This window comes from Erithacus rubecula, assembly GCF_903797595.1.
Source record: "Erithacus rubecula genome assembly, chromosome: 8".
NCBI classification, from domain to species: Eukaryota; Metazoa; Chordata; class Aves; order Passeriformes; family Muscicapidae; genus Erithacus; species Erithacus rubecula.
This window is the reverse complement of record NC_136659.1, coordinates 21,725,864-21,738,561: the sequence shown is the minus strand read 5'-3', so window position 1 is coordinate 21,738,561 and position 12,698 is coordinate 21,725,864. Positions and strand designations below refer to the sequence as shown.

The 12,698-nt window shown below is 59.4% G+C and overlaps 2 protein-coding genes across 5 annotated transcripts; one reads left to right on the top strand and one right to left on the bottom strand.

Annotated features, from left to right (window-relative positions):
• Nucleotides 1-230: 230 nt before the first annotated feature.
• On the top strand, nt 231-2,821 carry INHA (inhibin subunit alpha). Its single transcript, XM_079311222.1, has 2 exons — nt 231-670; nt 1,533-2,821. Exons 1-2 carry the CDS (start codon nt 304-306, stop codon nt 2,264-2,266), a joined length of 1,101 nt encoding a protein of 366 aa, XP_079167348.1. The 5' UTR covers nt 231-303; the 3' UTR covers nt 2,267-2,821.
• Nucleotides 2,822-3,366: 545 nt separating this feature from the next.
• Nucleotides 3,367-8,421, bottom strand: LOC306804506 (gap junction gamma-1 protein-like). 4 transcript variants are annotated; one of them, XM_079311219.1, is made up of 3 exons: nt 8,403-8,421; nt 4,503-5,698; nt 3,367-4,374 (listed from the first exon to the last, which is right to left on the bottom strand). In XM_079311219.1, exons 2-3 carry the CDS (start codon nt 5,671-5,673, stop codon nt 4,367-4,369), a joined length of 1,179 nt encoding a protein of 392 aa, XP_079167345.1. In that variant the 5' UTR covers nt 5,674-5,698; nt 8,403-8,421; the 3' UTR covers nt 3,367-4,366. The 4 variants fall into 4 exon arrangements, with proteins under 4 accessions (XP_079167345.1, XP_079167344.1, XP_079167343.1 ...); XM_079311218.1 differs by lacking the exon at nt 8,403-8,421 and adding an exon at nt 8,293-8,393; XM_079311217.1 differs by lacking the exon at nt 8,403-8,421 and adding an exon at nt 8,100-8,265.
• Nucleotides 8,422-12,698: the final 4,277 nt, after the last annotated feature.

Here is a 12,698-nt window from a genome sequence, read left to right as displayed (position 1 = left end):
CAGAAGCCCTAGACCTTCAACTCCTCCGCCATGGGGGGCACCCAGCCCCAGCAGCTGCAAAGCTGACCCAAGGCACCCCTCCATCCCTGCCAGGCTCCTGGCACCACCCTGCCCACCCTCCCCAGCCCCACACACCGAGTTCTCCCGGCAGCATCCCCCACACACACCCCCTTGCCGGGGCGCCGGCCCCCCCAGACCACACTGTCCTTGCAGTCCTCGCATTCCAGACGTCTCAGCGCTTTCACAGCTCAGAGATAATATTCACGGCGAGCAGACGTTTGCGTCAGTGTCAGATAGATCTCAATGCCACCCTGCCCCGGGGGGAGCGCGGCGGGCAGAAGGGCTGGGCGGGCAGGCAGAAGCCCGTGGCAGAGCCCCCCGAGCCACCAGCCTGCTGCGTGCCCCACGGTCATGCTGCTGCTCCTGCACCTGCTGCCTGCCATGCTGCCCACCGCCGCCCTGGCCAGCTGCACCGGGGCCAGTGCCGACCGGCAGCTCGTCCTGGCCAAGGTGCGGGCTCGGGTGCTGGAACATCTGAGTCCCCCCCTGCTCCAGGAGGAGCCACAGATGGAAGCAAGGAGGGTGCACCGGAGAGACGTCCTTGAAAACACCGAAGTGGAGCCAGAGGAGCTGGAGGACACCTCTCAGGTGATCTTATTCCCTGCCACAGGTGAGAACATCCTGATGAAGTGGAGAGGGCAGAAGGGTGAAGCAGGGTGGGGGTTTTGGAGCAATACAGATGCTGAAGGATGGAGAGGCTGATGTGGTGGTCTGTGGGAGAAGGGAAAGAAGGTATGCCAGGCTGAGACATGGGCGTGGGTGAGATTCAGTGGAGAGCCAAGAGATGGAAAGGTATGGCAGGCAGGGACAGGCAAAACAGCTCAGGATAGACTGCACAAGAGGGTGCTGAGAGGCTGGGAAACAGCTGGCCAGGCAGGAGCAGAGACATGGGGAGAGCTGAGGAGCAGGGTGGAATAGGGTGGGATACTAGGGAATGGGGCAGGATACTGGATGGTGGGTTGGGATACTAAGAGACGGGGCAGGATGCTGAAGGATGAGGCAGGATGACCAGCTATAAAGCATGACAGCAGGAGATGGGGCAGAATGCTGGGGGATAGGATAGGGTGTGCATGTTGATGGGAAGGGGGCAGGGTGACCAGCTATGGGACAGGACCGGGAGATGGTCAGGATGCAGAGGATGGGAGAAGGGGACAGGATGACCAGCTTTGGGACTGAATGCTGGGGGACCGGGCATGATATAGACTCTGGGGGAAAGGGGCAAGATAACCAGCTATGGGGTTAAATGCTGGGGGACAGGGGTGACAATAATGGACCAGTCTAGGGCGTAGTAGGGATCAGCTGTGGGGCACATCACAGAATCTGCTGCACAGCACTAGACAGCTTCCCTGCACCCTGCAGCCAGGTGCCCTGCCAGCACTCCAGGGACCTCTGCAACATCACACTTGCCATCTGGTATTCGGGATTCTCCCCATGTTTGGGTGCACACCCTGATCATATTTTCCTCCCCACAGATGTTCCCTGTGAGCCCACACAGCCAGACAAGCTGCTGGAGGAAGAAGGGATTTTCACCTACCTCTTCCAGCCCTCAGCACACACCCTGAGCCGTGTGGTGACTTCTGCCCAGCTCTGGTTTTACACTGGCCCCTCGGCTGCCCCCAACCACTCAAGCCCTGACGTGCTGGCCCTGTCGCCTCAGGGCCGGGTGCCGGTGACGGCCATGGCGGAGCGGACACCCGAGCACTGGACAGTGTTCCACCTGGCCCCGGCGCTGCTGCCCCAGCTCTCACAGCCGCTCTTCGTGCTCCTGGTGCGCTGCCCTGGCTGCCCCTGCCTGGCCGAGGGGGACAAGATGCCCTTCCTGGTGGCCACCACCCGGGCCAAGGGCAGCGAGAGGGCTCGTCGCTCCGCCATGCCCTGGTCCCCAGCCGCCCTGAGCCTGCTGCAGCGCCCGTCCGAGGAGCTGGCTGCCCACACCAACTGCCGCCGGGCTTCCCTCAACATCTCCTTCGAGGAGCTGGGCTGGGACAAGTGGATCGTGCATCCCAGCAGCTTTGTTTTCCACTACTGCCACGGCAGCTGTGCTGCAGGCCACGGGCTGAGCCACCGGCTGGGTGTGCAGCTCTGCTGCGCTGCCCTGCCCGGCACCATGCGCTCCCTGCGCGTCCGCACCACCTCTGACGGCGGCTACTCCTTCAAGTATGAGACCGTGCCCAACATCCTGGCCCAGGACTGCACCTGTGTCTAGGGCACCCTGCAGCCCAGCCCCAGACCATGATCCCACCCAGGAGGAGTTGCTTTCCCAGTGGAACCCTGGCCACTGGGATGGGGCAGTTTGGCTGTACCACCCTTCCCTGCATAAGCCAGATTTTTGGGCTGGCCCAGGTACCATCACACTGCGAGACTTGTCTGATTTGCATGGCTCATAGCAAATCAGGGCATGGTGGGGCAGGGATAGGCACAGCCTATGGCAAAGGCATCACTGTCCTGCCAAAGCCAGGCTGCTGTCTGCAACCAGATTAGCTCTCATCTCTCCCCACCTGCTTCCCTCCTGCAGTTCTGTGCCCACACAAAGATTGGTGTCTTGCTCCTGCTGCAGAATTCAACAGCTCCCCCTGTGCTCCAGGCAGAGCCAGGCTACTGCAACAGGATCAGGATGTGCCTGGGTGAGCCCATGCCAGGACCTCACACTGGTGGCAGGGCAGGGAGCACACGTGGCACCACAAGTGAGCCCTCTCCCAGCAGCACAGCTTGTTGGAGAGGTTAATGGGATGAGTGAAATAAACCTGTTCCCTTTACTAAAGCAGCCTGGAAATGTCAGCTTCCATCCGAGGCAGCCACAGAGGTGGCATGCAGTTGTGCAATGGGATATTACCTCCCCAGGGGCTTCTAGATGGAGAAATGAGGGGATGGGCAAATACTGTTAGAGGCATACAGCTTTGATTTGGGGTACCAGAAAGGGGACTGGAGTATATGCTGGTCAAAATGGGCATGGTGTGGCTGGGTTTGATCCTGGACCAGGTAGGGGAGTGCAGAGCATAGCACTGTCTGGGCAACAGGTTGTGCAGGAACAGGAGAAGCAGAGGGCTGGGGAATGTGGGGATGGTGGGAGGACGGGGAGGCAGAGGAAAACCCCTCACCTGGCCCCTTGATGGTGATAGGGCCAAATAGGAATGTGGCCAGTGCAATCCCTCTCCAGCAGGATGATGAAGGCCGCCCCAGCTGCAGCCGCCTCCGCACGGCAGGAACAACTGAGTCACCCTGGGCAGCAGGGAGGTCCCAGGCACGCCAGACCAGACGCACAGGATTCCCTTCCCACCCCTTCCTCCCGAACGAGCGGATGCAGCATTCAGTACAAAACGTCTTCAGCCTTTACTAATATAGATATTAAAAAAAAAAAAAAAACAACAAAAAAAACCAGAGTGACAATCATTTCCGAGTAAAAAACAACGCTACAAAAGTCCCCATGTGACCCAGGCTGAGATGATGAGGAATGCTCCACTGGCTCCTGGCCGAGCCCAGCTCGGGGCACCACGTTCCCCACACTGTGAGGCCAGGGTCTGGCTCCGTGCAGGGGGTCCCAGCCCTGCGACCAGAGTGGGAGGAGACAAGTTTTGGTCCAAGGGCAGCCTGCCAGGACAGGGCGGAGGCAGTGGGAACGACAGCCCCTGACCTCTGCACAGACATTTCCGAGCAGGCCGGCCCTGTAACTCATAGCCCCGTGCAGGATGCTGCGCAGCATGGCCCCCCCAGCCCACAGAGTCACTTTCTGGCAGTACAGTGCCACCAGGACCCCTCTCACCCCCTCCAAGAGTAATGCCAGCCCAGCACTTAGTCCCACAGCTTGGCCTGGCCAGCCAGACTCTCAGTCTGCTCCCTTAAGCCCCCCACACCTCAGAGGGCAGTACCAAAATCACCAGCACATGCATAGCACCAGCTGGTGCTGCTGTGGTGGCAGAGAGCATGGGGGGCACAGGGAAGGGTGAGGACAACATGCTGGGGAAAATGGGTGTGGGAAAAGGAAAAGCGGGTGAAACAGGAGCGGGGGGGGGGAGATGGGGGACACAGGCCCAGAGTGGAGATTGGGATGGAATATAAAAATGCCAGGGTGCACATGTTGATGAGTTTATAAAAACGTATAAAAATAAGATATTCCCTTTTCTGAAAATTAAGTAGGAATGAACCAAACAGCCCCTGATCCCTTCACTGCCCACTGAGACAGTGCTGCCCAGACTGCCCCGCTGGGCAGGTGTGTGGCATCCTTGGCCCTGTGCTCCTGGCAGGATGCCTATCCCACGGTGGTGGTGGCAGCCACTCCAGCAGACACCGCTGTTGTCCCTGGCAGCACTCACAGCCCTGCGGGGAGCAAAAAGCAGGTTAGCACCCAACGCAGGGGGAACAGCATCCTCTCCCCAGGGGAGCCTCGGGGCAGCCCCCCACGTCCCCACCCCAGCGGGCCGGACCCATCCCCGCTCCCGGCTCACCCGTGGTCCTGTCGCAGGCGGCGGTCCCCTTCTCGTGGGCGAGGTTGAGGCGGTTCTGCTCGGCGGCGATGCCGTTGGCCTCGGGGCTGCTGCTGCGGGCAGGGCTGGGGGGCCGCGGCGGGGGCTGCAGGTGGAAGGCCACCTCCAGGTGCTCCTGGGCCAGGCGCAGGTGCTCACGCAGCCGGTCCAGCTCGTGCACCGGGGGAGCTCCAGCCAGGGCGAAGCGCCCCTGGGCCAGGCTCTCCCGGTAGTCCAGCTTGCCGTTGGTCAGTGGGGCTTGGGGCAGCTCCTTCTTCAGTGAGTGATAGGTGGGGGGGGCGCTGGGGGCTTTCTTGGGGTACTGTGGTGCAGGGCTGTCGCCAGACGGGAGCGGGGGGCCATCAGACTGACTCAGGGCATCACGGATGCGCCCCACACCAAGGTGCAAGAGCTCGCAGAGGTTGAGGAAGAGGCAGAGCCCGCTGACGGCATACATGATGAGGAGGAAGATGGTCTTCTCAGTGGGGCGGGACACAAAGCAGTCGACAGTGTGCGGGCAGGGGCTGCGGCTGCAGACGTAGGAGGGGCTCACCTCGAAGCCGTACAGCAGGTACTGCCCGAAGAGGAAAACCATCTCCAGCACCGAGCGGCACAGCAAGTGCAGGACATAGGCCCGCATCAGCCCGTCCTGCTTGATGCGGCGCCGGCCATCGTGCTTCTCTCCGCCCTCTGGGCTCTTCTCCTTCTCCACTTCGATCTCCTCAAAGATCATGGGGTCTTCTTCGTTGTCATCCTCTGCCTCCTCGTAGTCGCGCCCGGCTCCCCGGCGCACCACCGGCATGCGTGCCCGCCTGGCTGCCGGCGCCCGGCGCCGCGAGGACTCGGGCATGCGAGCGATGCGGTGCATGGCAAAGCCCAGGTACAGCACCGACGGCATCGCCACCATGATGATCTGGAAGATCCAGAAGCGGACGTGGGACAGGGGCGCAAAGGCGTCGTAGCAGACGTTCTCACAGCCCGGCTGCTGCGTGTTGCAGACAAACTTGCTCTGCTCGTCGTAGTAGATGGACTCTCCCCCCACGGCCGTCAGCACGATGCGGAAGACAATGAGGACAGTCAGCCAAATCTTGCCCACGAAGGTCGAGTGGTTGTTGATCTCCTCCAGGAGCCGCGTCAGGAAACTCCAGCTCATCCTGACCAGGCAGTTGATTCAAATCCTGCAAAGAAGGGGCCGGCAAAGAGGCACTGAGCAAACACGCAGGCATCTCACCAGGACCTTGAAATCTGCCAGCTGTGTCCCACTCCCTCTTCCAGCATCAGTGTCCCTCTCCTTACCCACAGATCCATAATCACAGCCCTGCACAGAAAGCTGCCTCCCCAAAACTTTACTCCCTGCTCAGCACCGCCTCCATCTGCTCCTGCCTACATCCTGCTCCTGCCCTGCTGCCAGCCAGGTGGGTGGAGGTGATGGGGAAAGGCTGGAACATCCTGGTTGCCTGCAGGGACACATCTAGGGGAAAAGTGAGTACAGTCACAACCAGAGCAAACATGCCAGAGAAGGGCAGCACCAGCTGGGGACTGTGAGGGAACAGGCAGGAGCAGAACTACTTCCTTCTCCCCTGCTGCCATGCACCCATTTATCACCTGGCACTGGACAGGTCCCTAACCAGCATCGCACCTGGTGAAAGCACTCACACCCTCCCACGGGGGTCCACAGGTCACTGGAGGAAGGCAACACATGGCAGCTTCCCTGAACCACTGCAGCTGCCACCCTGAGCCCTGGCTGAGGGGGTCTCCAGAGCAGCATCCCCCACCACATGCTCATCAGCCACGTCCTCTTCACAGAGCTCTCCTCTGAGGGCCAGTAGAGATGCATAATCCCTCTCTCACCAAAGCTCAGTGCTGTGCCTTCTCTCCTGCAGGACCCCAGCCTCCAAAGCCTGCAGTGGCTAGTGCTCACACCACCCTGCAGCTCCACAAGGGCTGGTGGGGAGATGGAACAGGGGGCAGGACAGTGATAGCAAGGGGCAGAGTGGGGCAGCCAAGGAATTGCACAAAGCTTGGGCAAAACAGCTGACATCAGAGATTGGGGAGGAAATTACAAGGGCCATGTCACATTTCCCGGCAAAAGAAGATACAAGACACAACACCACCCATTGCCACCCCTGGTTTCAGCAGCTTGTGCATGAGATGATGCAAGTCAGGGCAGCAGGTGCAGGGATGGCCCAGGGCGAGCAAAGCATATCTGTCTGCACAGAGCCCCCTGGGGCCCCTGCCAGCCCCATCCCATCACCCCTGGCCAGGGCATGTCCCTGCAGATGATGATTGATGCTGCACTGATTCCACTATTGTCCAGAATAAGAGATCTTTTACACTAAGCTCAGCCAGCCTCCTAACCAACAGCACCTAGGAGTCCCTCCAGCACAAGAATCCATGCTGGAGACATGCCCTTGCTGCAGGAAGTGGCACGGACTGGCAACAGGGACCCAAATTCAGCCCATCAGGGCCACCATTCTCCTATGGTCATATGCCCTGCAAGGTTTCACTGCTGCCCTATCTCCCAGGTGTGAGCCCTGCTCCTCCACCACCACCCTGGAAGGTGGATGCTTTGTGTCTGCCTTTATCCCAGTCTCTAGCAGCACACTACCCTGGCACCAGGCTGAAGAACAAGGTGAGAGGACCAGGCAGGAGGGCAGTTCCAGGACCTAAAGCCCAAGCTATGTCAAACCACACCAGATACCAAGCCCAAGAAAAGCAAAAACACAGGGTGGCACTGCCGTGGTGACCATGGAAGTGTGGCACGGGAATGGCTGAACACGTAGGATGGCAGCAGCAGTGGGCATGGCCAGGGCAGCACAGAGTACCAGCAGCCTGTCCCCTGCCCGGGACAGGTGACCAGAGGCCAGTTTTCCAAGCAGCACAGCCACCCAGGGCCTTCTGGCCACGCTGGGCATCAGGACGAGCGCCATTTACCTTGGCTGGGCCCTACACTTACCCCTCAGTCCTACTGACCCCAGTCCCCCCGCGTGGGGCTCCCAGTCTCTGCCCTGCCAGAGACGCCCAGTTTCCCCTGCCCAGGGGCACGGCAGCAGGCATCCCACCCTGGGCTCACCGGCCCCCGCCCATTCGGGACCGCTGTCCCACTGACCCCCGCCACCCTGGGCACCCAGCCCTTAACCCCGGCCCCGTCACGGCCCCCGGTCCCACCGACTCCAGCGCCCCGAGGGCCGCCAGCCCAGCTGCCCCCGCCTGTCCGACACTTCCAGCGGCTGATGCCATCCGCCCGCGGCCTCAGCCCCCGCCTGGGGCTCCCTCCGCACGGGGCACCCTCCCCTGCCCACCTGCCTGCCCCTGTCCCGCCGCCCCGCTTGTCCCGCAGCACCCCCGCCCCACTCACGGCACGGCGGTTCGAGCGGCTCCCGCCGGCAGGGCGGACAAAGCCGTGGGGCGGCGCGCCGCCGCCTCCCGCCGAACAAAGGGGCCCGGGGCCGCCCCGCCCCGCTCCGCCCGCCCGCCCGCCGCCGGTGCGCACCGACCGCCCCGCATCTCCGCCCCGCCGGCCCCGCTCAGCACCGGGCACGGCCACGCCAGCCCCGCTCCGCCAGCCCCGCTCCGCACCGGGCACGGCCGCGCCACGCGGCGGGAGCTGCGGACCGGCCCTTCCCGCTCCGGCCCGTCCCGAGCCCGTCGGGCGCTGCCGCCCTCGGTGCTCCCGCCCGCGGCTTCGGAGGCCGCGCACAGCTACGGGCGGGGACCGGCGCCGGCCGAAACTGGACTCCCGCCCCAGCAGCTCAATCCAGCCCCGTGTGACCGGCCCTGTCTCTCCGCCCCGCGCCATCGCAGGCTCCCTGCCCGCTCCAGAGGGACGCTCCGAACCGCGGGCGCGACTCAGCCCGCAGGGCTTGAGGAGGGAACCCCCACCCCGGCCTGAGAGCCGTCTGCACAATAACCTCCTGTTCCTCACAGCGTTCTTCCCCGCCCAGTGGAGAGCGAGGATGGAAGAAAGGAGAGATCTGGTGGCAGAGGAGAGGTGGCCTCACACATGGTGGGAACGCAGAACAAGACGTGCCTGTGTGATGGTAATGTGCCTCGAGCCTTTTGAAGCCCGTGCTGCTTCTCGTGTCCCACGCCAAGTTCCTGCATGCAGGACCTCGAGATGTGCTCTTAGAGTCACCTACTGCACCGCCAAGGCCAGCACAATGACAGCAGCGGGTTTGAGTCACCACTCTGGAGCCGTGCCCTGTCCTTTCACCCAAGCACCCTGGCCACTCACTTTCTGCACTGCTAAAATTGGCTCTGTGGGAATTTTGCTGGGGCCTAGTGTCCACGCTGGGCTAACCACACCCTTGACGTCCTGGGCCCTGTTGTGTGGGGATGAGGAGGGACACGGAGCAGTCTTGCACAACCCAAATAGTCATGCTGGAGCTGGTGTCTGCGTAGGCTCATGAAGCACTGCTTCTCCTTACTGAAACATGTGCTCCTTCTAGAAAATGGAAGGGTTTCTATGAACTGGCACTCTTGTGCAGTACCAGGGCTGGCTGGGGGAGAGCTGAGGCCATGGGGTTGAGGTAAGGAGAGCTATGGGGACTGTGGCCATCCTATCCAGTATGGGGTTTTGGTTATTCTGGAGCAGCCCTGCTGCTTCCCTAAATCAGCTATGCCACCATGGCATTGTACCAGCACCCACTCAGCCTGGACACAGGATTGGTGCTCTTACATGGGAGGGCAACTAGAACCTGCCAGAGCAGCGTTCTGTACCCTGACAGAGATGCAGGTGTGTGCACAACAGGCTGGGGAAAATGGCCCTGCTTTGGGCTCTTGGTCACTCCTTCCTTCTCCCCAGCTCATGGATGGGTCAGTCCCAGGTAACACATTAAGATCTAAGGAGGGAGAGCTGCAGCAAATGGAGGGGAATTTGACCAGGACCTGAAGAAATCGTTTCCAGTGAATCCCATTATTATGCACACAACTGTGGCATTAACATTTCTGGAAGGGAGAAGTGCATTCCAGATCCAGCACAGATACTCTGGTCACAATCTCCATCCCACGCCAGGAGAAACAGGAAGAGGTGCATGCAAGGAGACAGCAAGTCGAACATAGAAACTCAAGCTTTTGGAAGAATGTAGGGAAGCTTTCAGCTCCAGAAATGAAATCCAGAGCTGTAGGGAGGTGGCACCTGCAGAGCAGTGTGGAGAGGTGGGAACAGAGCAGTGGGCTGCTAGTGTGCTGGGGAGGTCAAGCAGCACATGTTCAACCTTCTGCTTTTGCCTGGCAGTTAAAGTGACTTGTGGCTTTCCCCACAGTAACCACTTGTTTTCAAGTATTTCCAGCCTGGAAAGCTTGCCTCCAGCCTGGCTTCAACCCCAGGCAGCCGAGCAGTTTGCCAGGGGTAAGGGACCTATGTGACCCTTTGACTCTGGTGCTCAGCGCATTAAGAACAAGCCTCTATTTCACCAGCCTCACATTTAACTGGGGAGTGTAACCTCTGAGGCACTGCAAACTGAAGCCCTCGAGCCCAGAATGAAGGTGCTTGTTGGGCTGGGGTCAGGCACCACTGCTGCAGCCGTTTTACACAGAACAGCTCAGCCCTGGGCTGCAGGACAGGGATTGCTTTGGAAGGCAGCCCTGGGGCTGGTGTCTCACACCCATGGACAAGCATTACTGTGCTTGTCAGCATCCGGCCATAGGCGTCAGAGCCCTCCAGCTTCCCCTGTGATGTTGCTCTGGGTGTTCATGCACTCTACCCTTTTCTTGGGCTTGCAAAATCCAAATGCTTGCAAAGCATTGTCCTTTCAGCCTGGGGCAGAGGGAAAACCCACATCATCCAGGAAAGGAAAGCAGTGGGCAAAGGGTGTTGCCCACCCTCATCCCTTTCCACATCAGCTGAGGCTGACAGGGCACAGTGGGCAGGAAGGATGTACAGACTAGCAGTCTTGTGGGGTCTGGCTCAAAGATCAGCTTTGCAGAGGAAACAGGGGCACTGTCACCAACCGCAAAAACCCCAGGATCAGCCCCAAACCACCGAGTCTGTGGGACAGAGCCACGGAAGGGCAGCTGCACAGCCCAGCAAGAGCAAGGGGAGCTGGTAAAAGAGGAGGTAGTGGCTGAGGGGGAGTGTGAGCAGAGGGATAAGAACATTCACTTCTTGGACAAGTGCTGCAGCTCAGGAGGGACATGGCAAGAGCTTGTGCAAGCACTCCTTCCTCCCTGTTCAGGCAGAGTGCTGCAAGAGAGGCACCCTCTGAGACACCAGTGCCAGACCCTGCCTTGGCTACCAGACACAGTGCAGAGAGGTGCAGGGCCCAGTCTGGCTCTCAATAACAGCCTCAGTTTCTGCTCTGATCAATACAGCAGGATGGGCTGGGCCCTGCTGTGAGTTCCTCTGCTTCTGGGCAGTGGCAGTAAGGCAGGTGGTGGGGCTGGCTGCCCTGGGTGTGTTTGCTGCAGGGTGACATGAACAATACCTGGCTGGTGCTTGGCAGTGAGGTGAGGAAGGCAGCTCCACCCTCTCCAGCAGGGGTGAGCAGGCAGCACTGCAGGTGGGCAGCACTGCAGGTAGGCAGCACACATCCCCAGCAGCAAACATGCTCTTCCCAGATTAAACAACTTGTCTGGCACTGGGACAGGGAGCAGATAACTCTATTAGGGACTGTTTGTCCTGATACAGGACAGCTCCATAACTAGATTAATACCCTTATTCTGATAACAGGCAGAGGCACACTCCATTGCAAGAGCACAAAGGGCAATGCCCTCCAATGCCAACTGAGCAAAGGCTGAGATGGCTTTAAAATAGTTCCCTTCCCTTTTGTCCCACTTGATTAGGCAGCACAGTGGTGGTAGGGGGTCTTACACAGCACAGCCCCTGCTCACCTCTCTCATGCTATGGTGTCCTTCACAGTTCCTGGGTGCTGACTTCTGCCAGCACCACACATGGCACTTGAGCCCAGCCTGCACTGGCTGCTCTTCCCCTGCCTGCCAAACTGGAGGGCAGCCCACAGGGAAGGGCTTTACACAGCCCCGGACACTGCTCTGTATGCTGGGTAAGGATCACTGGCACCTTGGAGGAATGAAGCTGGCCAGACAGATCCATGACCCATGAGGAACATGTGTCCTTTGCTGCTACATCTCACATCCCTTGGAGATGAGGCCAGCAGGGATATTCTGCTAGAAGTAAATGACCAGTCACTCCAGTCACCCAGTCACCAGACTTTACTAGTTCCACATACTGCAAAGGGGCTGACAACCCACAGGCTATGTATGCTCAAGACAGTACTGCTTTAGAGGGCAGAGATGCAGCAGAAAGCACTGAAATAACCAAACCCATGACTGAAGACATATTTTCATTGATAACAGCAGAGTAAAGCAGGACTGGTTTGTGCCCAGGAAAAGTGGTGGTAGCTTCAGGTTTATGGCAATGGCCCGCCTGAGCCCACGGCTGCCTGCAGCCTGTCTCTAGAGCCCTATGGCCACCCCAGCCTGGGAATCCTTTCAGCTACATAAACCTTGAGAAGAGACTGCTACAGGCAAGCACAGGCAGTGAAACAGAAGTTCAGACCAGCCCTGCTCTGTGTTAGCAGCTGAGTGCTAGAGCCAAGTGCACCTGAAAAGGAGAAGGGGCAAAATCCAGATTGTTTAAGAGCACAGCTGGGGACTACATAATCAAAACTGAGACAGGCAGAAGATATCTGAAACTGGTTCAATATATATTCCACCTTTCTGCAAACTCCAGCTGTACTATACAGCCCCAGCTCCCACACAGCCATCAGTGGGATGCTCACAGTGCTGGATGGTGGAGTGTGCCAGGGGAGCCCTTGCACACACCCAGCTGATGCAAGGAGACCAGTAATGTAATCACTGCACCAGGTACAAGAGGCCCTACAGCAAAGTATTTGTGATCATGGAGTAACCAAAAAGGGGTTAATCTGTAATAACCAGGAGAGAATGCTAAGAGAATATAAAGCATTTCATGAAGAGGCAAGGGACAGGTTGTGGTGGTGCAGGTGAGTTTTCCTGTCAGCACAGCAGCCAAAGGAATGCAGAAAAGCAGGGAGCTGCTTAGGGTATCAGGTCCCACCTATCAGCACCCTAATGTCCATTTCTGCCCACCCCCACAGGGAGCTCCAACTGCATCAAAACTCCACACACAGTATCTATCTTTGCTATTCACCGGGCAGAGGAAGAAACTATGACATAGGAAAACCCTGGCCAGGCAGCAAC